Source organism: Hyperoodon ampullatus, assembly GCF_949752795.1.
Source record: "Hyperoodon ampullatus genome assembly, chromosome: 16".
NCBI classification, from domain to species: domain Eukaryota; kingdom Metazoa; phylum Chordata; class Mammalia; order Artiodactyla; family Ziphiidae; genus Hyperoodon; species Hyperoodon ampullatus.
In genome coordinates this window covers 10,791,237-10,816,413 of record NC_136929.1, presented here as the reverse complement: position 1 = coordinate 10,816,413, position 25,177 = coordinate 10,791,237, and the positions used below count along the sequence as shown (strand labels likewise).

The 25,177-nt window shown below is 37.7% G+C and overlaps 1 protein-coding gene across 9 annotated transcripts in view; it reads left to right on the top strand.

The window, feature by feature from the left end:
• The window catches only part of PCCA (propionyl-CoA carboxylase subunit alpha), a gene marked incomplete at its 5' end in the record, with an annotated part of 354,285 nt that overhangs the window by 254,949 nt on the left and 74,159 nt on the right, over positions 1 to 25,177 (top strand). For all 9 annotated transcript variants that reach the window (XM_079721934.1, XM_079721935.1, XM_079721931.1 and 6 more), the window contains one exon: positions 10,688 to 10,786. In XM_079721934.1, coding sequence (XP_079578060.1) covers positions 10,688 to 10,786 — 99 coding nt within the window. The remainder of the gene's footprint in view (positions 1 to 10,687; positions 10,787 to 25,177) is intronic.

The following is a 25,177-nucleotide window of genomic DNA, read 5'->3' as shown; positions in this document are numbered from 1 at the left end:
TCATTTCTGAAAATTAGTTATGGCTTGATTAACAAGCAAGTCTTTTTCATCCTTGGTATTGTTTTCAGAAATAGAAGCAAGATATTCGATCAGAGTCTTTTTAAACTAGTGGAATACCTTGATTTTTATCTTAGATTTAATTCTACGCAATGCTAATCATCTTAACATTTGATGATAAAAAAAAGAATTTAGAATTTGTGTATGACAAAAAAGAAGACTCGTATGGTGAATCAAAAACACTTCTTACAGCCTGCATTGTCCCCAATTTTTATTATTTTTGGAAATGCCTTTTGGCAAATATTTTGTTTTGTAAGTTTTACATTCCTAATGTTGAAAAAAATTGTTTAGCAGGTGCCTGCTCCAATAGAAGCTATAACTGTGTCATGAGGTATCTCTGAGGAAGTGCCTTTTTTGTTTTTTAATGGTAAAGGATGTAAGTAATCTCTCTCAAATGTCAGATTAATTTAGGGTGTGTACTTTCTTTTTCCCTTATGATTACGTAGGTAGGAAAATTGAATGTTCCAAACAACTCATGGAAAATATTCCACATCAACATTGTTTGTACCACAAATGCAGTTAAATGCTTTTAATGGAATACAAAGTTACAGGTAGATTGTTAAATATGAGAAAATGCTTTCTTGAAATAGGAAGGAAATTGTGTTTTTGAACAGTTGTTTCAAACATCATAAATATTGTTATTATGAATAATTTTCATCTACACTCATCTCTTTGATTAAGCCAGGGGAAAGTTATCAGAAAATAGAGCCTGTTGAGATGAATTTCGTGAATTCCACCCACCATAGCCTTGCTCTGATTAATTTAAATTTAGAGCGTCAATATTTTAAATAGAATTTAATCTTGAAATGATTACAGAATGGTGTGAAATGTGGTGTCCTTATACTAAAGATTACAGTATTACATGTCTTTTTAGAGTTTACACTTTTCGAAAGCTGGCAGGACCTCCATTTGGATGTTCTCACATTGTCTTTATTTCCCCTTTATCTCTGTTGTTGTAAATGATTAGTTTTATGATTATTCTGCTTATGGTGAGGGGAACCAATTGTAGGTATGGAAGAATATATGTGGGAAGATGTGTCTTTCTCAGTAATCCAAGTGCGAGTTGGTGGCAGGTTTGGGTAAGGCGGTAGTGGTGCAGATGCAGAGAAGCTGGGCAATTTGAAAGCCTTTTGAGTCATCTGTTACTCCTAAACCTATTTCCTATGCTCTTTGGCATAATCTCTCTACTTGCTCTCAACCTTTTTTCCACTGTGCCTTCTGTATCTCTTGCTTTGTCATCAACCAAGTCCCCTGGATTCTCAGCCTTTTCTCTGAATGTTCCGCCTTAACAGAAAGAAACAGAAAGAAACCTGGCGGGAGATTTGCTCTCATACGGCATGCACCTCAGAGATGGGAGTTGGGAATGTTTTCCTCCTGGTGTCACTCTAGATAACTGTTCCCCTCCCTCTTATAAAACCCTTGTTCTTTGAAGCTCACTTTCATTGGTCTACATCACCACCTCCCCTTCCTCTTGTCAACGTTCACGTTCCCTCCCCTGCATCCCTCCCCCTGCAACTGAAGACTAGCAACCAGTTCATGGTCTGTCTCTCTGCCTCAACACAACCATTAGTCCTTACGTTTTCCCTCCATTCATGAATCCACTCCCGTTTTTCTGTCATTTATCCAGCTGAGATTCCCTGGCCTATAATTGTAGTCATTCACTTAACAAATACCCTTAACTTCTTCAACCCCGTCATGCTTCCATCAGTACCAACCTCAAATGAACTCAACCTCTTGCTTTCTTTATGCACATCTCAAACAAGGTCCCTGAGCATTGCTGGAGGATGGTCCGTACCGTTACCTGGGCACAGTGTCTCACTGCAGCTGCGCTTTGAACCCCGTGTGGCAGTTTTGCTGTTTTTCCAAAAGGTCACTCTTCTCCCTTTTCCTCAGTGACTATTTCATATCTTGACCTCTGTGCTCCCAGTTCCCAGTTTCCTTCCCCAGTTTATATTACTCCTGAATATCCTACTTCTCTCCACGACCAATAGTCTAGACCTGGTCCCTATAATTTTTATTTTTGTTTCATCTAATGCATTCTCCAAGCTGTAGCCAGAATGATCCTTTAAAAATACAAAGCTAATGATGTCACTCTCCAGTTGGAATCCTTTAGTGTTTCCCACTGTTCTGTCCTCTCTCTGGGTGCCATGTTCTCCTTGGTTTCCTGTCTTCTACACACTGGTTTCAAATAAGCTAAGCTCTTTCTTGCCTCAGGGATTTTCCTTCTACATGATATTCTCTCTGGATATTCCCACCTACCACTACCACATTAACTCCCACTCACTCTTCAGATCTTAGCTTAAAGATCACCTCCTTAGAGAGGTCTTCCTTCCTGCTGAGAAGTGAAGAGTAATGAGGATAAGAAGAGAGTATAAAAATTGCTGAAGAAGATTTGTGACCTTTCAGAATACAGTTTTAGCAGCCAGATTGTAGAAGGTTAAGGGGAAAGGTATGTGGTAAGAAAGTAGATACAGAGCAACTTATTCTAGAACCTGTCAGAGAGAAGAGGAGAATAAATAGTTTGGTGGCTGGAGGGCATAGTGGGCCAAGTGCACGTGCTTTGAAAATATGGGAATCCTGTGTGTGCTTGAAAACAGAGGGGAAGCGGCCAGTGTGTGAATGTCAGTAGAGAAAAGAAGATGGTTGATGATGCATGAATGTAACAGGACTTATGTCTCATGGCTTCAGTTTTGGCAAAGAGAAGAGGAAGGTCATCTGCCAAGAGTGTGGGTCAGTATTAGATGATAATTAATGTAAAGTTGTGCATTTGAGTCCTATGCCTGTTTAAAGACATAAAATCTTTATGTTTGAGTTAGTGTTTCTAAATAGAGGTGTTGAGTCTTTGGATTGTTTTTTAAATACAGAGTTTTAAAATAATTTAAAATATTATAGTGTTTTCATGGTGCTAGAACAATTCAACAATATTGTCTGCCTTGAAAGGTGTGAAATTTTATTTGAGCCCCAGAGTTTTATGTCATTTGTCTCTTCACTCTTGGTCCCTCTTATCCCCACACTGAATTTTACTTAGTTTGTTAACTTTTATTGCCTATTAAAGGAAGGATCTTAAAAACTTCCAACCTCAAACAGAGGTCTTTGAGCAAAACAAAAAACTCTTTCCTGTATTAGAATTTGCCATATCAGAAATTAACTCTCTAAATATATCTTAAATAAAAGGGCTTTGCAGCCATCAAACTGTAGAATTTGAGACCTAGAAGAGATCTTCACCATTGCTGGTTTAACTCCCTCATTTTCAGATGAGAATGAGAGTTGAGAAAGAGAGATTGTCTGAAATGTGTTGTCAACTTGGGTGTTGTAGATGAAATCAGTAAATCTACAACCAGAGAAATTGAAAAGAGTATTGCTCTGTTAACCAAAATGAAGTTTTAAAACAACAGCTACTATTTACTGTGTGCTGTTAGTGAAAGATCTAAAGTAGTATATAATGAAAGAGGAATTAGGCACTTACACTTCTCCTCACTTAAAAATTTTTTATAAAATACATATACATACACAATTTTTTTTTTTTTTTTTTTTTTTTTTTGTGGCACGCGGGCCTCTCACTGTTGTGGCCTCTCCCGTAGTGCAGCACAGGCTCGGGACGCGCAGGCTCAGCAGCCATGGCTCACGGGCCCGGCCGCTCCACGGCATGTGGGATCTTCCCAGACCGGGGCACGAACCTGTGTCCCCTGCATCGGCAGGCGGACTCTCAACCACTGCACCACCAGGGAAGCCCCATACACCATTTTATACATATATAAAATTCAAACAGTGTGAGTGGGTTTGCAGTGAAAAGCAAGCTTCCCTTCCATCCCTGTTCCTCAGCCACTCTGCTTCTCTTATACATTTGTCCAGCGATACTCTATGCATTTAAAACACACACTTAAAGGGTTTTTCCTTAATAAATGATAGCATATTTTATATAGTATTCTGTATTTTCTTGGGGATGGTTTCATATCAGTATGTATAGAGATGCCTCATTTTTAAAGAAGGGGCACTAGGTCCTTATACGCTGCAGGTTATGTTTATATGATACACTTTAAGGATAGCTTGGCTGGGTATAAAAAGAGAATGTTGGGGGACAACATTTTTTTCGTACTTATACCACATTGCTCTGTGGTCTTCTGTATCAGTGTTGCTCTTGAGAAGTTAGGCTGACCTGAGTTTTTTCCTTGTGCATGATTTCTTATTTTTGCCTAAATAGCCACTTAATTCTTTCTTTATGCTTAAAGTTCCATAATCATCATTGATCTAAAAATTCAAGGTTTTATTTATTTTGCAAAGCTTTACCCTAAATTAATCTACATTTACTCTTCTTTCTTCCTTTCCTTTTTTTTTTTTGGGCCGTGCCACGCAGCTTGTGGGATCCTAGTTCTCCCAACCAGGGATTGAACCCAGGCCCTCAGCAGTGAAAGCGCTGAGTCCTAACCTCTGGACTGCCAGGGAATTCCCTGTTCTTTCTTTATAGCATTTTCGAAGGAGAATTTGTATATACTTTGGATCCCATTTCTCCCTCCTCCATATCTATTGTCTTCTCTATAAATTGTTTTTATATTGTTGGTCTTTTCCACTTTGTTTTATATGATTTCTGTATGTCCTTTGCTTTCTTTTTAGTCACATTTATTCTATTTTTAGTGCTTCTTACTGTGGCTTTTATCTCTATAATGTTATTTTTCTCTTCATTTTTTTCTGAGTTCTGCCAGCTTGATTTTCATTTCCTTCTGTTGTTGTTCAATCTCTTCTTTGAACCTTTGTTTTTCTTCTTTGAGCTCATTTTTTTTAAAGAAGGGTCACGTTTCCTATGGTTGTCTTTGAGACTTTGGAGAATTATTTATCTGAACTCTTCCTGTGTTTCTTTGAGGAGTTCTTGTGTTACATGCTCTTTATTTACCTTTTTCTTTTTACAAATTTTTTTTTGAGAATTGTATGCAAAGATTCAGTATTGATTGTTTTCTGATTATTCTTTATGTTGCAATAAGGTAAGTGGTTGGTTATCAGCATGGGCAGCCTACAGCTTTTCCTTGTCAGGCTTGTTACCCTCATACCCTCTCACCATCTCTGTTATTTCCTTTGCCCTAGATTTCATTTCCCATTAGTTTTGGCATTGAAAAGATAGGGTGGTTCTTTATGTCAGGTTCTCAGTGTCGTAATAGTGAAATGCCACTTACACTCTGCATCTGCTGCCTCAGTCCCCTTGGCTGAAGAGTTAGGTGTAAACAATATGTACGGCATAGTAACAAGAATTCTTCAGTGGTCTGCCTCCATATTTTTATGGTATTAAACTGTGGTTTAAAGAGACATTCTCTACCTCTCCTACGGCTTATACTTACATCTAGCTTCCACTCACCTAATGATAGCATCAGTAGAATCATTGCATCTGCTGTTCAGAGCTGTGGGAGTTTTGTTTTGTTGTTTGTTTTTGTTGTTTAGAAATCTGTTTCTTGCTTGAGGCCTGACAAGGCATGTGATGGCTTTCAGCATGTTCTCTTCCCTCATTTAAAATTTGCAGATATGTTTCATAGCTTAGGATTTGGAGCTTATCCCTTCAGTTATACAGTGAAGTTGCAAATTCAGACGCATTACTTACCAGGTGTATAAGGAAGTGTCGTTTGTTTTTTTTTTATCACATATGATCTTTCGTAGGAGGCAAGGGGGAAGGAAAACTCGCCAATCAGCAGGATCTTGGTCTCTTGGTTTAACTGGTTTCCTTCAGGTACTATAGTACTGCAGGTTTCTTCCTCTCCCTCCCCCTTCCACTAAGGTGTGGATTCCGGGTGAATGTGAGCGGGGCCTCTGGGGATGCGGTCACGTTGGTCTCATAACCATGGAGGTGGGACAGAGAACTCAGACCCACAGTGTCCTTGCAAGGCTTTGCTGCAAGGACCTGGACCGGTGACTCTTGATCCTATTTGTCATCAAAGAGGCTTCTGCTCCCCGTGGTCCTGGTTACTACTTGCCTTCAGTCATGGAGTCCCCAGTTCTGTGTGGTCTTTATCCTGACCCAGACTCTCTCTAGTCATCTCAGTAGGACAGGTAGAAACTTTTAGATTCCTACTACTAGGATGTACTGGGATCATCCTTCCAGCCTGTGTCTCCATCAGTGCTATATTGTTATTCCCACTATGTTCCAGAAGTAGACCTCTAGCCCAGATATTTTTAGGGTACTTGATACCAGTCAGAATACCATCTCTCTCTACTGCCACCCCATGCCTGTTCCCAAGGATCCATGACAAAGAGGAAATGGGGCTGCTGTGATCTCTCCGTCTTCTGTCTTTCCTTCATATAATTTAATTTTCATGTTTGTGTCTGGAAGGAGCTTGCGTTCTGTCCTTCTCGCCAAGGTAACATTCACATCCACTCATCCAGTAGCAGAGGATACAGGGAGAGAAGTCGACTTATCAGGAAGGGAAGATAAATCAAAGGTAGTTCAAAAATACTGTTTTCAGTTTTTGAAGAGGTATGTTTTTTCCTTAGGTTTTCATTTTTTAAGAGTCAGATTTATTGAGGTATAATCTGTATAAAATTTACTCTTTTTAATTGTGTGGTTTAGTTGAGTTTTGACAAAATATATAGTTGTGTAATCAGCACCAATATCAAGATTTAGGACAAAAATTTCCCTCATGCCCCTTCCTAGTCAGTCACCCTCCTACCCTTGGCTCCTACCAACCACTGGTCTGATTTCTGCCATATAATGTCATATACATGGGATCACACAGTGTGTATTCTTTTGTGTCAGCCTTCTTTCACTTAGCGTAATGTTTTTGAAATGCTTATTGCTAGTTACAGATCATTGTGTGGATATACCATATTTGTTTATCCATTGTTCGGTTCATTTGGACTTTTAGGGTTTTTCCAGTTTGAGGCTGATGTAAACATTCTGCTATATATATTCTGCTATCATAAACAAGCTTCTATGAGCTTTCATGTATAGGTCTTTGTGTGTACATAGCCTTTCAATTCTCTGGGGGTTCCTAAAGTGGGTCTACTATTTTGCATTCCTGCCAGCAATGTATGAAAGTTTCAATTGCTCCACGTGTTTACCAGCTCCTAGTATTACCACTCTGTTTAATTTTAGCCACTCTAGTGGATGTGGAACACTGTTTCATTATAACTTTATTTTGCCTTTCCCTAATGACCATTTCATTATTTTGAGCATCTTTTCATGTGCTTGTCATCCGTCTCCTTTGATGAAGTGTCTATTCAAATCTTTCGTCCATTAAAAACAAAATGAGTTGGTTTTGTTTTTGCGTTATAAGTTCTTTATATATTTTGGATACAAGTCCATTATTTTGCATATATTTTTTCACAACCTGTGGCTTGACTTTCCTTTTCTTAAAAGTGTCTTTCAAACAGAAGTTTTTAATTTTGATGAAGTTAAATTCGTCTGTTTTTTCTCATAAGATTTGCATTTTTTGTATCCTAAGAAATCTTTGCCTGGCCCCAAGTCATAAAGATTTTCTCTCATGTTTTCCAAAAGTTTTATAGTTTTAGGCTTTGCATTTAGTTGTTTTTTTTTTTTTTTTTTTTTTTGCGGTATGTGGGCCTCTCACAGTTGTGGCTTCTCTACGTGCAGGCTCAGCGGCCATGGCTCATGGGCCTAGCCGCTCCGCGGCATGTGGGATCCTCCCGGACCAGGGCACGAACCCGTGTCCCCTGCATCGGCAGGCGGACTCGCAACCACTGCGCCACCAGGGAAGCCCTGCATTTAGTTTTAATTGTTTTGAATTGATTTTTCTTTTTAATGGTATGGGCTAAGGACCAGGGTTTATTTTTCAAAATATGAATGTTCAATTGTTGTTGATAAACTATACTTTATTTAATATCTTGGCACCTTTTTTGAAAATCAACTAGGCATTTATATGTGGGTCTCTGAACTCTCAATTTTGTTCTATTAATGAATATGTCTGTTCTTACACCAGTGTCTTGATTACTGTAGCTTTATGGGAAGTCTTAAAATCAAGTGGCATGAGTTCTCCACATTTGCTTATTTTTCAAAATTGTCTTCACTATCCTATATCCTTTGCTTTTCTGTATATATTTTAGAATCAGCTTATCAATTCTACCAAAAAAAACAGTCTACTGTGATTTCGATTGGAATTACATTGAATATATGGATCAATTTGGGAGAGAGATTATATCTTAATAGACACTAAAACTCTTCTAATTCATGAACATGATATATGTCTCCATTTTTTAGGTCTTCTTTAATTTCTCATAAAGTAATGCTTCTGGTTTTTGAAAAAATAAAGTCCACCCCCCATGTTTTCATTTGTTACTTGTTTTTTAACAGCTTTATTGAGATATAATTCACATACCGTGTAATTTACCCATTTGAGTATAATTCAGTAGAGTGTAGTATATTCACGGAGTTGTGCCACCATCACCACAGTCAATTTTAGAACAGTTTCATCATGTCCAACAAGAAAGCCTGTTACCCATAGCCATCACCCCTCAACCTCCCCGCCCCAGTCCATTCCCCTCTCCATTCCTGCTTACCACAGCTGCTGGTTTGCTTCCTGTCTCTTCCAGATTTTTCTATTCTGGATTTCCTGTAAGTGGAACTATATAATTTGTGGTCCTCTGTGACTGTCTTCTTGCAGTTACTACGTTTTCAGGGTTCATCTGTGTTGTAGCATGTGTTAGTATTTCATCCTTTTTAAATTGCCAGATAATATTCCACCATATGGATATATCACATTTTGTTTTGACATTCATAAAAATGGTTTATTTCAGGGTGTAACAACTTGGTTCTTCTTCTAACGTGATTTGAGTAGATTAGATTCTTTCCTCAGTTCCCCTTCATGTGCCCCAAAGATAGCAATTACGGTTTCATTGTCAGCCCTGTTGATTGGAAATTAATATCAAATAACAAATTTTAAGTGATTATCATTCAAAATCTTTCTTTATAACCTCTAACTTTTTTTAACAAATAAAACTTTTATAATTGATTATTGAGCCTTTTTAAACTTAGAAACATTTTAAAGCAATATTTCAGTTTTAGAAGATCTTTTTAGCATTTAATATTTGTAAAACTCTACCTGCTAAGAGCTTCTTTGGGAAATCTTTCATTGCATAAGGAGATACTTGATCTGGGGGGCAAGGGCTACATAGGATCATTTAAAATGTATCAGTGCTGCTTGAATCAGAACTACAGCCTTTTCTGCTTCTCAGATCTTTATCATGTAGTAGTTTAATAGTAAGCAATCTATGAGATAGTATGATTATCTGGCCTTATTGTTAAAACTAGTTTAAAGGTAAGACAGTAAAATTACTAGAGACAGGGGAAGAGAGAAAACATTTAGGACCTACCATGACAAGCATATTGGTAGAGACTTTCATATGTTAACTTATTTAATCTTTAGAGCACCCCCCTCTCAGATAGCTATGTTTACTGTGTTATGGTTTGGAAACTGAAGCTCAGAGAGGTTAAATACTCCAACTTAGTAAACACCTTTCACTTGATAAAGCAGCAGTGTCGAGTGAGACCCAAGTCAGAGTGATTCCAAAGCCATTGTTTTTTCTTCCCTGTAACTGGATTGTACTGTGAGTACAGAGAGGCCACTAAACCCAGAAACGCAAGCCAGTGTGTGATATATGTCCTACTGATATTTCAGTACATAGCCAATAACATATCTTTGCAGAAATATATATACATAAATACCTATCCAAACATATACATCTAAATATATAGGTACGCACGTATTCTTCTAAACAGTGTTAAGTCTGTGTGACTTTGATTTTAGTGAGTGAGTATCTTTTAAGAGAATTGATAGTGAAAGAATTGTTAAGGATCATGTATATTGGCTGTGCCACAGGCTTATTTTGAAACTTCAGCAAACTTAAATCTCTCTTTGTTAGGTTGTTTACTGTAGACTTAAAGTAGTGTTATTTTCGCTTACCTCTCGTATTGAAGAGTTAGCAAATGAGTGAATGAAATGGAAGAAGTAAGGAATGGTACTTTTAAGTTAGCTTTGAGGGTTTTTCTCTTTCAGTTACTTTTATTTATTTGGATAATAAAATTTTTCTGTTAAGAATATCTGTTTTAAAAGATTATGGGCTTTTGGGGGTAACTTCATGAATGATGCCTGGATGAAATCAGTCATTTATGATGGACAAAAATAGGACAGAAGTTGCAAAGTTCAAATAGACTTTTGATTTCAACGCCAAAAACTTCTGCCTAATTAAAGCTTCTGTTTAATTAAGATAACAATGCATAGTCCTTCATTAAAATTAACACAGAAAAAGTTCTTTGTCGGTCCTTGGAGAGGATATTATGTGCAAGTCCTGTTGTGTGGGTCGCAAAATGTCACTGGCATTTATATGCATTACTCGTCTAATTGCAGTAAATGTAGCACGCCGGATAGGGTTAGACTTAGAAGGCTGCTTGTTACTTACTGGAAATCACTTGAAACCTCAGTACCCAGAGGCAGCTGTGCCCAGGTCCTCACCTCTCCCCAGAGATGGCTGAGAAGACTCTCGTTGGACCCTGTCTTTCATGGTGAGAGCAGTAAACATGACAGGTTGTTTGGGGAGCCATCTGTTTAAAATGGCTGCTGCTTTGTATGCAGCAGTGAACTTGAGATCAGTTTTCTGTCTTTCTTCATGGTAACAGTCTTATTTGGTGTCACAACAGGTGGAAGTTGATGAGTCGAAACTAAATGTGACCAGCACGTGGAACCTGGCTTCACCCTTATTGTCTGTCAACGTTGATGGCACTCCAAGGATGATACAGGTAAATGTTCTGGTGAGGTACTTAGAGGGCTCCACCAAGTCCAGAATCGTTACCAATACCTGTGTGGTTAATACTTACAGATAGAGTATGGAAAACCTACATTTTATCCACCTCATACATTTTATAGTTGAAAACATTTTTTCTTATTTTAGAGGATCTTGAGTTAAGTCCTATTCTGAGGAATCAATGTGTTCCTTTTTCAGGCAGTCTGGGAAAGTTATGTATTATACTTTGTTATAAAGCATCCTGCGTGCTTTTCTAAAAATATCGGAAGATTAGCAGTTTTCTTTGCCGTTGTGGGTTTTTAGTTGTAAAATATGACTGACTTTGTTAGCTTTCTTTCCTCTGTAATTGAAATTGTGTGGTATTAAGTCAGCAGAAGCAGAGCTGTTCAGGTTGACTTGCCATAGCACATCGATGCCTTTTTAAGTTAATTAATTTAGTTAGTTAGTTAGTTTTGGGCTGTGTTGGATCTTCGTTGCTGCGCACGGGCTTCCTCTAGTTGCGGCGCGTGGGCTTCTCGTGGTGGCTTCTCTTGTTCTGCAGTACAGGCTCTAGGCGTGTGGGCTGCAGTAGTTGTGGCACACGGGCTCAGCAGTTGTGGCTCGCGGGCTCTAGAGCACAGGCTCAGTAGTTGTGGCGCACAGGCTTCGTTGCTCTGTGGCATGTGGGATCTTCCTGGACCAGGACTCGAACCCGTATCCCCTGCATTGGAAGGCGAATTCTTAACCACTGCGCCACCAGGCAAGTCCCTCAATGCCTTTTAAAAATTAAGTAATCTTAATTTGTTAACCTTTCTTTTCCCCTCAGTATAAAATCTGTTGTATTGAGGAGGTGCCTTGAAATCCACAGTTGATTGAATGTTCTTTGTAAGCAGTGTCCTTCATTTGAAAGTAGAAAATCATGAAAAGAGGTTCTGCCAAAATTCCTTTACCTCACCACATAGTTGAGGTCCAGGAAAAGCAAAACAAAACAGCACAGAACATGTGGCTATCACATGCAGATAAAAATCCTAAACTCTCCATAGCATTAAATGCTCATTCTTTTTTCTTTTCTATGGAAATCTTTTCACATTCCCTTAAGTTGATTTGACACGGGAAACTGAATTTGTAACCCTAGAGAAATCAAGAAAATCACATCTAAAGATTACTGTACACCAGGTTCATATACACTTCTGTTGGAAACCGTGGGACAGGATTCCAGAATCTCAATAAATATTAATGACTAAACTAATTTTCAGTATTAATTAGTATATTACCTTTATGGTCACAAGAAGCATCGAACTCTCAGTAATGAACCCTTTATTTTGACTTTGGTTTTGTGACTTGCTCCAGTATATTTTCTCTCTCTCATATTTTCTTTCATGTTCTAAGTATGAGGTTAAACCCTTGGAGACCCTTGGAAAAATTTCACTGCATAATTTCATATCACTGAGATCCAGTTATTATGTCTTCAGAAAACATGGTTTTGTTACACTTGTTTATGTTAATAGAATATACTCTGCACCGGACGTACTGTGGCTGACATTCATGTGTTTTCGTCTGGGGGACATAGTAGGACCTCTTGGTAGTGAGGAGAGAGAGATACAAAGTTCTGCTTAACAAATCTTTGTATATTATGTTATTTTCAGTGTTCTTAATGACTGTGCAGATGGGTGTCTTAGTAGCACTTTTACATGTAGAGTTTCCAGGTAAATTAACACTGGGTATGTATTTGGAATTATCCCCAGAAGTATTTTCACTAGCATAGGGATAATGCTCAGTAAATCCCTTTTCATTCTTACAAGTGCTTTGCTTAAAAAAGAAGTATTATTGTGAAACAAACGGCCCTCAAGGCAGACCCGGTGACTCTCTGGAGGAGGTCATTGCTTCCAATTAAGTACTCTGTCATTGGAAAAAAATTAACTCAGAGCGATGGATGGTATACTGGGGGAAAAAAAAAGAGAAAAGTCTCTTCCGTAATAAAAGATGAGGAAAATTTTTCCTCATCAGAACAGGTGAGTTTTACTTACTTTCTGTAGGCATTAGCACTCAGTGTTGACTCTCTATCTCCAAAATATAATGTGGTCCCTGTGAAATTAATAATAATTATAATAATAATAAATAGTGCTTAATGTGTATCAGGTACAGTTCTAAGCATAGTACGTATATTAACTCATTTCATCTTCACAACAACTATATGAAGCAGGTGCTCTTATTTATGCTTTTGTAAATGAGGTAGCTGAGGCTCAGAGATAGTAGGTGACTTGCTCAGGGTCACATAGCTAATGGGGGAGAGAGCCAAGATTGAAATCCGAACAGCCTTGCTGTAGGATCCGTCAGCCACCACACTGTGCTAAGGCAGGCCACGTAATTTCCCTGTGATTACAAAACCAGGGAGGAGCTGAGCAGAAATGTGAACCCTGGCACTGTGACCCTAGGCTGTGTGCTTCTAACCACTATGCTGTACGGTACTTTTCTGTTTTCCCATAGAGTTCTTCGGATACTAATTTACCTCTCATTTGTGCTGTAAACCAGTGCTGCTCAGACTTTGTTTAGTGTGCTTCAGAATCAACTAGAAGATTTGTTAAAACTCAGATTGTTGGACCTACCTGCAGAGTTTACTCTGATTTAGTAGGTCTGGGCTAGGCATGCATTTCTAAGTTCCTGGGTAGTGCTGATGCTGTAGGGGCCAGAGTTTGAGAACCACTGCTTCAACCTTTCGTCATCAGAAGATAAGCTGGGAGTGATGAGCAAAGTGACTTACGTAGGAGCCAAGTCGTTTGAAGACTTGTCATTTACATAGTATAGATTCTGCTTTGTTCTTAGGCCAGTGGGACCCATGAAAGAGTTATAACTAAGGAAGTGATGGTGTGAACAGAATTGGAGTTTAGAAAGAGCTTTTTTCGGTTCCATTGTGGAGAATGGATCGAAGAAGAGTGAGATTGGAGGCAAAGAGAGGAATTAGGAGGTATCAGAAAAATGGGAAATCATTCTGCCTGGAAAATATTAGCAACAGTCAGGATGGAGAGCACTGTATGAGGAAGGGGTCTGAAAGAACCACAGGACAGAAAGAACCGGTGGCCTCACCGTGATCTTTGTTGATTTCTCTTGCACCTGCCCTGAAGCATGGATAGATCTTCAGTGTTTATTCCTAACTCCTTTTGTCTCTATGCTGACTTCCTGGGCTGCATTGCCCAGGAGTTTGAGCTCATTACCTCCAAGTAAATAGCTATGAAAATGTGTTTGTTTGTATTTCTCTTGCCCTTGTTTATGGTAAATTCAGAGAAGAACTGTGGGATGGATATTACCACAGGTGTTTTTCAAAAGCGATTTTATAGTAATAACTGCTGTTCTTTTTTCCTTGGATTTTTGTATATACATTTAAACTTTTTATTATTGAAACAGTTTATATACACAAAGTAACATGTATTAGTCGTATAAGAGGTAAAGAATAGCTTAATGAGTCTGTTTACCCACCATCCAGATTAAATAAGGAAACCTCACCAATGCTATCGACTTTCCTCTGTGCATCCCCTGAGTAAATCCTCCTTCCTCCTGCCCCAGAGGTCACCACCATCCCGATTTTTAAACTTAGCACTTCCTTTCCCTTATGGATATTTACATATAGAGTAAAACTGTAAACAATGTATTATTTAGTTACTCGTGTTCTTGAACTTGATACAAATGGGACCATACTCTCTATGCTTCTCTAAGTTGCTTTTTCCTCAGTGTTATGTTTGTGAGTTTGGTCTACGTTAATGAATGTAGTTTAGTTTATTTCCATGCTATATGTTATTAAATCATGTTAATTACCACAGTTTGTTTTTTCTTTTCCCCCTAGGTAGACATTTGTATTATTTATTTTGTTATCACAAACAACGCTTCTGTGAACATTTTTCTACTACGTGTTTCCTCTTGAAATAAGTGTTTCTTCAAGGAATATGCCAGTAGAATGGCTGGGTTTAGGGAATATGCACCCTTAACCCTACACGGTGTTGTCGAATGGTTTTCCCTATGTGGTTGTACCAATTTACATGCTAACAGTAGTGATGAAGACGGTGACATTAGCAGTATGAACAACAAGCTGACTTTATTGTATTCTTGCTATGCTGGGCACTGACTTTTCTAAGCACTTCTTTGCATTAATTTATTTAATCCTCACAGCAAGTCAATAAAGTATGTGCTAGTATTATTTCTCATTTTGTAGTTGGAGAAACTGAGGCTTACAGAGGCTAAATTGCTTGCCCAAGGCATTCTGCTAGTAAATGGAAGAGCCAGAATTTGAAGCCAGGAATCTGTGCCCTTAACAGTTTTTCTTCATGTCCTATGAACCCTTGGTATCCAAATGACTTAAGTTTTTCCTGACTGGTGGGTTTAAATAATCTCTCTCAGTGGTTTTAATGTATACTATATTTCCCTGATTAGTAATGACAGTGAGCATTTAAAAAATATATTTATTGACAGTCCTGTTTTCTCTTCTGCAAAATACCTGTTCATGGCTTTTGCCCAATTTTTTATTGGATTGTTTGTCTTTTTCTTACTGGTTCATAAATGTTCTTCATATTGTGTGTCCTGACCCTCTGTCAGTTATATGTGTTACAAACAACTTCTCCCAGTTTGTAGCTTGTATTTTTCCCTTTTTAAGTTATACGAGTGAAGTTTTAAATCTGAGATTTCATATGAGAATTTTCGGTCTTTTCCTTTATGGTTTGTGTATTTTGTATTTGTTTAAACAATCCTCTTCAACTCTCAAGCTCATAAAGATACTTGGCTCTATTTTCTTTTAAACCTTTTATGTTGTGCTTTTTCATATTTAAACTGTTAATCCTTCTGGGACTGAATATTACATATGGTGTGAGTTAAGAAAGGTCCAGGTTTAGTTTTTAAAATATGGACAACCAGTTGTGCCAGCACTACTTACAAACCTGCTTTTCTTTCCCTAACTAGTTTGCCACCTTCTCACCTTTCCAACCCCAAAATTCTTTAAAAGGCTTATTGTTTCTGTGAAATATTTCTCAATTAATTGTAAACAAAAAGGTGACTTTTTCCTTAATATGAAGTTCTGGTCACTATATTTGCTTTCATGAGCTCTCTGTCGATTACTTTCATTTGTCATTTATCTCTGGGGAATCCCTACCCACTTAAAGAGGGTGTGAGTGTGGGTGTGTGGGTGGGTGTTTTGCAGGACCAGGGTCTCAGATGATATTTGAGATACACCTTAGAAAAGCATGTTCATGAAATGGGAGGTAGATTGGGAATCATTCAAATAGGGAAGTAATGTGAGCTAAGCGTGGAAAACAGATTGGAGGAGCCAAGTTATGAATGGGAGGCTAAGGAGCCTATGCTTTTCAATCACCAGTGGAGATGTTATTGAAACTTTTTGTAGAGGGAAGTAATGTCCATCAAAACGCTGTGGAGCCAAGAAAAAAAAAATGCTGTTGTGGAAGGTTAGGGTGTCTTTATAATAAAAGAGGGGTTAAGGAATTGAAGGGGGAGGTGGGAGAGGAGTTCATTTAGAAGATATTTCCTATTACTTCACTCATGAGGTAATGGACCCTAAACTGGGGTGCTGGCAGTGCACAGAAATGAGGGGGTTGGGTTTGGGAGAAGTTGCTGATTAAACTTGACACAATTTGTTGAATTCTCTATGCGTACAGTGGGGTACCATAGTGACCTCAAAATTCTGTCTCCAACGAACACTGGTCCTCTGCTTTGACCATTAAAAATTTTTTTTCTAATAGGTTTTTATGGCCTTCCCTATCGTTGTTAGGTGGTTATCCTCTTAAAAGCAAGGTTTTGAAAGTGAACCCTGCATTCTGTGCTTTTACATACCAAGCCACCCATCATCTACCAATTTCTAAAAGCAGGGAAAAAAGGATAGAAATTCAGAGTTCTATGCCAATCTGGGATTAAATCTGCTGCACTTTAATTAGATTTTTCTTCCTTCAACACTATTTTGAAACCTTAACAGGATTTTTAAAATTGTGGTAAAATCTACATAAATTAAAAAATACGAAATTTACCATTTTAACCAATTTTAGGTGTGTAGTTCAGTGACATTAAGTACATTCACACTGTTGTGCAGCCATCACCCCTGTCCATCTCTAGAACATTTTTTGTCATCCCAAACTGGAACTCGGTTCCCATTTAACACTAAATCCCTATTCCCCCCTCCCCGCACTGCTTGGCAACTGTCCCTATGAATTTGACTACTCTAGGTACCTCATGTAAGTGGATTCATATAGTATTTATATGTTTGCGACTGGCTTATTTCACTTAGCGTAATATCTTTAAGGTTTATCTGTGTTGTGGCATGTGTCAAAATTTCTTTCCTTTTATTTATCCATTCATCTGTTGATGGACATTTGGGTTGTTTCTACCTTTTGGCTGTTGTGACTAATGTTGCTATGAACATGGGTGTGCAAATACCTCTTCTAGTCCCTGTTTTTAGTTCTTTGGGGTGTATACACACATGTGGAATTGCCGGATCATATAGTAATTCTAGTTTAATTTTTTGAAGAACCTCCATTTTGTTTTTAACAGCAGCTGCACCATTTTACATTCCTACCAGCAACACACAAGGATTCTAATTTCTCCACATTTTCATCAACACTTGATATTTTCTGGTTACTGCTCTTGTTTTTGTAATAGCTAACCTAATGGATATGAAATGGTATCTCATTGTGGAACAGGATTTTTTGGGATAGTTATTGAGAAAGCATTCAGGGTACTTCCCAATACTTGCCATTTCTTTATCAGTTTTACTGTGTAAAACTGATAAATGGAGCTTTTTTAGTGCCAATGGAAGCAACTTTCTTACAACTGTTCTTTCAAACTCACTCTCTCAACTTATTCTTTTTTTGCCGGGGGTGGGGGGGTGGGGGGAGTGTAATTGTTTTACAATTCTTTCCTCCCCTGCATAAACTCATGTACAGTTCTCACAGTTTGTAAACTTGCTACCAGGTAGTAAGCAAGTCATAGTCTATTTGGCAGAGAGTGTGTTTAAAAGTCTAGTTCATTGTAATGTCAAGACTGGTAAAACCTCTCCTGGTAAAAACTGGTAAAATTTCTCAGACTGAGAAATGTTTATAGGGAAGATGAGAGTGTTGCTTTCTTCTTTCTTGCTTTATATCCTCTTCCACTTCCCACCTGCTGTCTGGGGTCTCTCCAGAGTTGCAGTATGGTGTAAGAATGAGTGGCACACGGCTGGAGGAGCTAGGTTGACCAGGGCAGATATAATCTGGTATTCATTCTTTTGGGGAATGACAGATGTCCAAAGCTGGCTGGTGTCTTCTAGGACATTTTTGTGGGTTTGGGAGAATTCCTCACCTGTAGAACCCTTAATGCCTGCTCTGTCTTTTCCTGATTCCTATTCCTCTCAATAGGCAGGGTTTCCCATAATGACCCAGCCTGGGTCTCTTTTCCATGATCCACATCTGGGCCACAAGAAATAGTTATAAATCCTTGCCTCCCCAAAGTCTTCTTTCTCTGTCACCAAAAGCATTGCTTATCTTCCCTAGGTGTCCCTCACGATCCAGGAGATATAGAAAATCAAATCATTCTCATGAATTCCTTTCACTTGGCATAAAGTGTTCAACCTCGATTTCTTAGCTTAAGAATTCCACCTCCTCTAACTAGTTTTTAATGTCTTTCATATTCTCTTGCTGGTTTCATAGTTTCTTAGCATGTCCTAGTAGGTGGCCTGGTCTAGCATCTTACTTAAGGATATGTGGGTATTTAGTTCCTATTTAGTTTTATTGCTGAATCCCTGTGACTACATGGAAAGTAGCACTTAAAACCTTTATCTGATTAGACGAAATTACTTGGGGAGGAAGCATTACCTTTGTTTTAGTAATTAGCTCCCTGTTTATCCAATCAGATTACATTTGTCTGTTCACTTTCCCAGTTTTCATTGGTAAACCTCATGAGCTTAATATTATCCATTAATTTCTTTAAAAATAAATGATATTTTGGCATGTACATTATTTGGATAATGAATTTTATAAATTACTAAATTCTTTTAATTGATGTAAATTACCTGTTTCAGTTTTTATTTGACCTTGAATTTCCACTGTCTTGCTGAATTCCTGGCCCATGTGGAAGCTCAGTAACTGGATAAATGGCTAAGTGGGTAGATGAATGGATAGTCATCTTGCATTTTTGTAATCTCAGAAATAAATCTGCCTTATCTATACTTTCATTTTAAGATTTAGATTTTGTTTCTTCTAAGCCCTCGTCTTACTAAGCTATGTTTATCAGATAGCCTTCCTAGCCATTTTATCAGTTCTCTTTAATTCCTGATTTTCCAACATTTGCAAAATCCATGCTCTATTAGGTAACATGACTGGTTGATCTCTGCAGATACAGAATCACTGCAGCTCCTTTGAGAGCAAAGAGAGACAAGAGGGCTCCCAGGGACCTGCCCACAGAAGTCTCTTGCTTATGTAGCACGACTCTTTTCAGTCAAGCACATGGCTTTCCTGTTTGTCTTCATTTGCTGTGGGAGCACCTGAGCTGCTGAAGGCTAACAGTACCGCGTATTGCTAGGTATTGGTAGGTATTGAAAAGGGTCCACCTCAGGCTGTTCCTCATTTCTGCCTTCGCAAGGTGTGTGCACACCTTGTTTGCACTCTCTTTCCCCCAGTGGCACTGATTATTCACGGCTCAGTTGAGTCTACTTCACACCATCTCTTACTCCAGTATATGTACGAGCTGCTTTACGTCTTTCTCTCTTCAAGAAAATCATGCTCTTGGACACAAATTCTAGTCATTATTAATAACTTTAAGTATAGAGCTAGTGATGTATTTATCTGACTGGGGGAAGAGGTCATATATTTTGAAATGAAATAATTTATAATAAAGAACTGGGGACATAAACCTTGAAAACTCTTGAAGATACTAAAAGGCCTTCTTCAGAATTTTTTTAAGCTTTTAATCTATTTCTTCATCGAACAATGAAACCATTTTCCCTCAAATATTATCATTCAAGGAAAATAAAATGATAGTATTTTATATTTATTTATTTTTTATTGTTGGTTATATACCAGCACATTCCTACTGTTTTCATTGCATATGTAGAGTCCCTCAGTAATGGCACTTATTAAATATGTCTTAATGGTATAATCTGAGGAACTAACAATCTTTTCTCATTCTTTTGTGGAAAGATATATTCTGATTTCCAAATTACCAATTTAAAAAGTTGTGGAATGAAACAGATTGTCCAGTAGAAATCTAATACGAGCCATATTTGCAGTTTAAATTTCTTAGTAGCCACGTTAAGAAAGTAAGCACAAGTGAAGTTCATTTTTCTAATCCAGTTTATTTAACCCACTATATCCAAAATGTTAGCATTTCTACATGAAACACAAATTATTAGTGGGATACCGGAAATGATTTAGTTTCTCAGTTGCACTAGTCACATTTCAAGTTCTTAATGGCCATGTGTGGCTAGTTAGATAGCTCACAAACAGAACCTTTTGTAAGTCAGACAGTGTTTACAGAAGAAAAAACACATTTTTGTAAAGGGCTCCCCCCATGTGTCAACCACAGTTTTGGTTTTTATCATTTAAAATTAGAAATAGATGAATTAAATTCATTTTAAAACAGAAGGTGAATTTCTCATCTAGGTGACAACCTTTTAAAATTTTAATTTAGAAGCTTAACAAAAATTAGAACTATTTTTAAAAAGTGGAATGATTTCCTATCTGGAGCATGTAACTAAAGTGTTGAAACAAAACAAAAGGTTTTGCTGTTCTATATGTGTTAAGCTCACTGCTTTCTTAACACTGCTTTCTTCACACATCCAAGCACCTTCCGACTATGGAACGTGCTTGGATGAATAGAACTTTTTTATTATTCCTATGACTGTATGCCTGTGAAGTAAATTTTTTTTAACCTTGAAGAGACTCTTTAATTTTACTCTGAACAACTCAAATAGTTTTCGGTTTCTTACAATGTAATTTGTCTGCTGGGATTTAATATACTGTTTCTCGTTAGTGTTTTACGTGCTGGATTTTCATTTTGCATAGTCACGTTGTTTGAACATCTGCAAGCAGAGCCGACTAACTGCTATTGGCCTGTTTCTTTGTGTGGCACGGATTTCTTCTCTCCACCTGCTCACAGCAGGTTGTCCACAGGCCTGAAGAGTAGCTAAATACTTTTGAAAATATCTTGAGATCCTGCGAAGGTCTAACAATTTCCGCATTTGTGTGATGTGAAGCTATTCATGGTGTACCTTTGAAGGCTTTTTTCTTTTTATTTCTCATATTCTTGCTTAAATATTTTCAAGAGAAGATAAATTTATTATAAATAACAGTACAAAGCTGATTGCAGCACTATCGCATTCTGCATTGAATAGGTCATTGATATTCAACTAAGTGGAACTAATTTTCTGTGTTAAAGCAGACAAATTTGGAATAGTGTCACATGAATCTCATGTTATTTACTACAGAATACCAGATTAAATGGATTACTTGTGAATTGATTGCAGTGTTAAATAGATTATATAACATGATAACTTAAAATGCTCAGTGGGCCTTTGTAAAATAGAATATCACACAAGCACATGAATGTAATAGAAGAGATGTTATGTTTGTGGAATGTGTATCTGTGATATATTTGCAAATTCTTGTCCACACGGAATTTGAATAGATTTTAAAAATTTAACCTTGATTTTCTGTTTTTGAAAAAAATGAATGGATTTTTTCACCACTTCAGGAGAGAAGTTTAAAATGTTATTTTCTTTTTTCTGTTTTTCAGATTAAAATAACTCCCACAACTTCCGAGAACAAACTTTAGTTTTAATCCTAATAAATGTATGTGTATAGATGCTAAAATAAATGTTAATAATATTTTAATTAGAAAATTAAATGAAGCGACTTACATTTTTGCTTATACTTTGCCAGTACAAAAAAAAAAAAAAAGTGGATTTGGAAGTAATCATCTTAGTTTTCAGTCCCCAAGTAAATGTATCCCATGTTTTTTCGATGTTTCTCCTCACCCCCCCACCCCCTTAGCAGTAACTAGCTGTTTTGTCCTATATTCATGTGATTACCCTAGACTCATCAAATGTAATAGGAAACCATCTATTTAGGATGTATAGGATATATAAATATATAACTTAGAAGAAGTAGAGGATGGTATTTTTTTCTAATGAAGTAGGAAATGAAAGAGTAATTATTAACCACTCCTTTTCACATTCCTGAAAACATCAATTACAGTCACACATCTTAGAAACAAGCCCACCAGTAGAACAGAAATAACTCCTTTCACTATGCTTCAAAAAATTTAATCACTGTTTAACAGCTGGGATGTATTTACAACTATAATTTAAAATACTAATTTTGATGCAAGTCTACCTGCTTTTGTAGTGTAGTCTAGAAGCTTAGCCATTTTCTTGTCTCTAGTGGCATGTGTTTTATGATTTGGAGTTGCTTTTAAAAATTTAATGGGAGAATGTCTTTCTGTATCCCCTCCCCACACACATATACTTTTTCTCTTCTACTCTCTGTTAACTAGAAAATTATGTTTTAGTAGCTGCCAGAAGAAGAGGATTTTGAATAGTATAAACACTGATTATGGAAAACATGGAAAATAATACAAGCAGCTGCACTGCAGTCTGATAAGACAGATCCCATAGTAATGGCCTTTAAAACATATTATCAAGTTGGAAATCGGTGAGGGAAAAAAGAAAACTATTACTGTTTCTTCCCCATACTGTTCAGTGAGATTACTTTTAAAGGTGAAATTGCCTTTGATTTTATTATCTTAGGAAGATATTTTTGGAACATTTTAAAATTTTGTGAATGTTTTTGCTTTTTTTGAGTGAACAATCTTGCTAATTTTATATGAATTTGATTCTAACAAATGTTGAAATTATTTTGTTAACAAAGTCTTCCTAAGTACTTTTTTCCTTAAAGAAAGAAAAAAAGGAGTATGTTTTGTAAATGTTGGAGCAGATTATCAGAATAAGAAAAGAAGGACGTTGTAATTTAGCTGTGAAGTGCCACTTAAAATAGAAAAGGGGGTAAAATATCTTAGGACAGAATATGTTTCATGAAGATGAAAGTTTTCATTTTTATTTTATTTTGCTTTTTTCTCTTAGCTTACCAAGGGGCCAGTTCGTATTTGTTTTTGGCATACCTCAGATTCATTGTAGGCATTGAGTACTTTGTTCTTCGTGGATTCTAAAACTGAATTGTCTTAATCCTAGACTGTGGGAAAAGTGTGTATTCCTGTTTCCTGTGTAGAAGTAAATTCCAGTTTTGAATGAAATCTTATTTCCCAGTTTTCTATTACATCAATCCTTATTTCTGAGATATGTCAGGTTTGGGTTCTTTCTTTCTTTCAGTGCACATATACAGACTGTGGTAGCTGTGGTGGGGGAATATCTGATACTCATTATGTACGTAATTTTAACCTTTAAATTGATTGCAAAGTTAAGGGTAACTTATTGGTACTTATATCTATGGTTTCCGTATTCATTGTTACACTTTAGTTGTATCTTTAATGTGAAAAAAAAGTTTCTAAACCTGTTTCCATTTTACATATTGCAAAATTACTTCTATTTGCCTGGGAATCAGTCCAACCCACGTAGGGTAAGGAAAAGGAACTGTTATATTTTTTTAATGTCTCTTACATAGAAGGCAATTCTGATACGACCTAGGCAGTGTTCTAGACTCTGGAGATACAGCAATGACCAAGACTTACACTGCAGCAGGGGGATGTAGATACCAAACACTTGATGACCACGTTAAAAAGGTAATTTAACAAGATAATTCATAGAAGGCAATTAGGAGGAAGTAGCTTTAGGTAGGGTTAGGAAGTCCTCTCTGAATAGTTAACATTGAGTTGCAACCTGTGAGGAGTAGGAGGAAGCCATGCAAAAATCTGGGGGAGGAAAGTCTCAAGTAGAAGGAATGGCACGTGCAAAGGCCCTGAGATAGGAACACGTTTGGTTTGTGTGGAAGCCAGGAGGAAGGCCAGTGCCTCCTTGAGTGGACAGTCAAGGAGAGTGGACAAAGATAGGTCGGGACCAGGTCATATAGGGTCTTCGTAGGCCAGGGAATTTGATTTTATTCGATTCCTATTGTGAAGCTTTTGAAGGGTTAGAGTAGAAGAATGGTATGATGTGATTTAAAATTACTGCTGTGAGGAGGGATGGACCATAGGGGACCAGTGGTGGAGACAGGGAAGTCGCTTGTGTGATCATTGCAGTCATCCACACGAGAGGTGCTGATGATGGTTTAGACAAGGAGCCGGCCAGACCCAGCCCACTGCCAGTCTTTGTACTGCTCACAAGTTGACTGGTTTTTTAAAGTTTGCAAGCATTACATTTTAAATGGTTGGAAAAAATTAAAAGAAGAAGAATGTTTCATGACACATGAAAAGTATATGAGATTCAAATTTCAGGTCCGTAAATGGAGTTTTACCAGAACACAGCCGCATTTATTCATTTTCATCTGTCCGTGGCTGCTTTTGGAGTTGTTATTGTACATAGAAGCTTAATGCCCTGATTTGCCCCTATCACACAGCAGTTCAGTAGCTTAGGAGTTTGTTGAGATTTTTTTGACGCAGGACCAAGATTGAAATTTTTCTGAACAAAAAAGAACTGTCCTCAACCACTATTACGGAACGTCAAACATTGAATGGCTTTGCAAATTAGCTTGTGTCGCTGACTTGATAATGTTTCTTAATGAAGTCAACCGGAAATTGCAAGGCAAACAGCATTTACATGCAAGATGCATACTGTGGTAAAGTCGTTTTGACAAATAATGTTTGAGTTGCAACTGATGGCAAGCTGCTTTTTATACTTCCTAGGCTGTCAAAAGATTAAAGCAAGAAGTGGACTACAGTTCCAGCAGCATTTTTACAAAAGCAAAAGAAATTTCCATATTTCAAAATCTGTATAACTGTGCAATTGAGGATCTTCCACTCAACCTTCAACTGGAAGTGATTAAACTACAATATGTTATGCTAAAGGCAAATATCAAGAGAAGAATCTAGCAAAATCTGGCCCTTTGGGGAAAAAAAATTGCCAACCCTTGGCTTAGACTAAGATGGTAGCAATGGAGATGGCTTGAAGTGAACTAATTTTGTTGCAGGAAGGGGACCCCTTCCAGGGCCCGAGAGTGGGCTCTTGTCTAACACCCAGAAATGAATTGTCCGAGGAGACACACGTGCTGACAAAGCAAGAGACTTTATGGGGATGGGGCGCCTGGGCAGAGAGCAGGAGGGTGAAGGAACCCAGAAGAACTGCTCTGTCACGTGGCTCGCAGTCTTGGGTTTTATGGTCATGGGGTTAGTTTCCGGGTTGTCTCTGGCCAATCACTCTGACTCAGGGTCCTTCCTGGTGGCGTGAGCATCACTCAGCCAACATGGATTCCAGCGAGGAGGATTCTGGGAGGTTGGT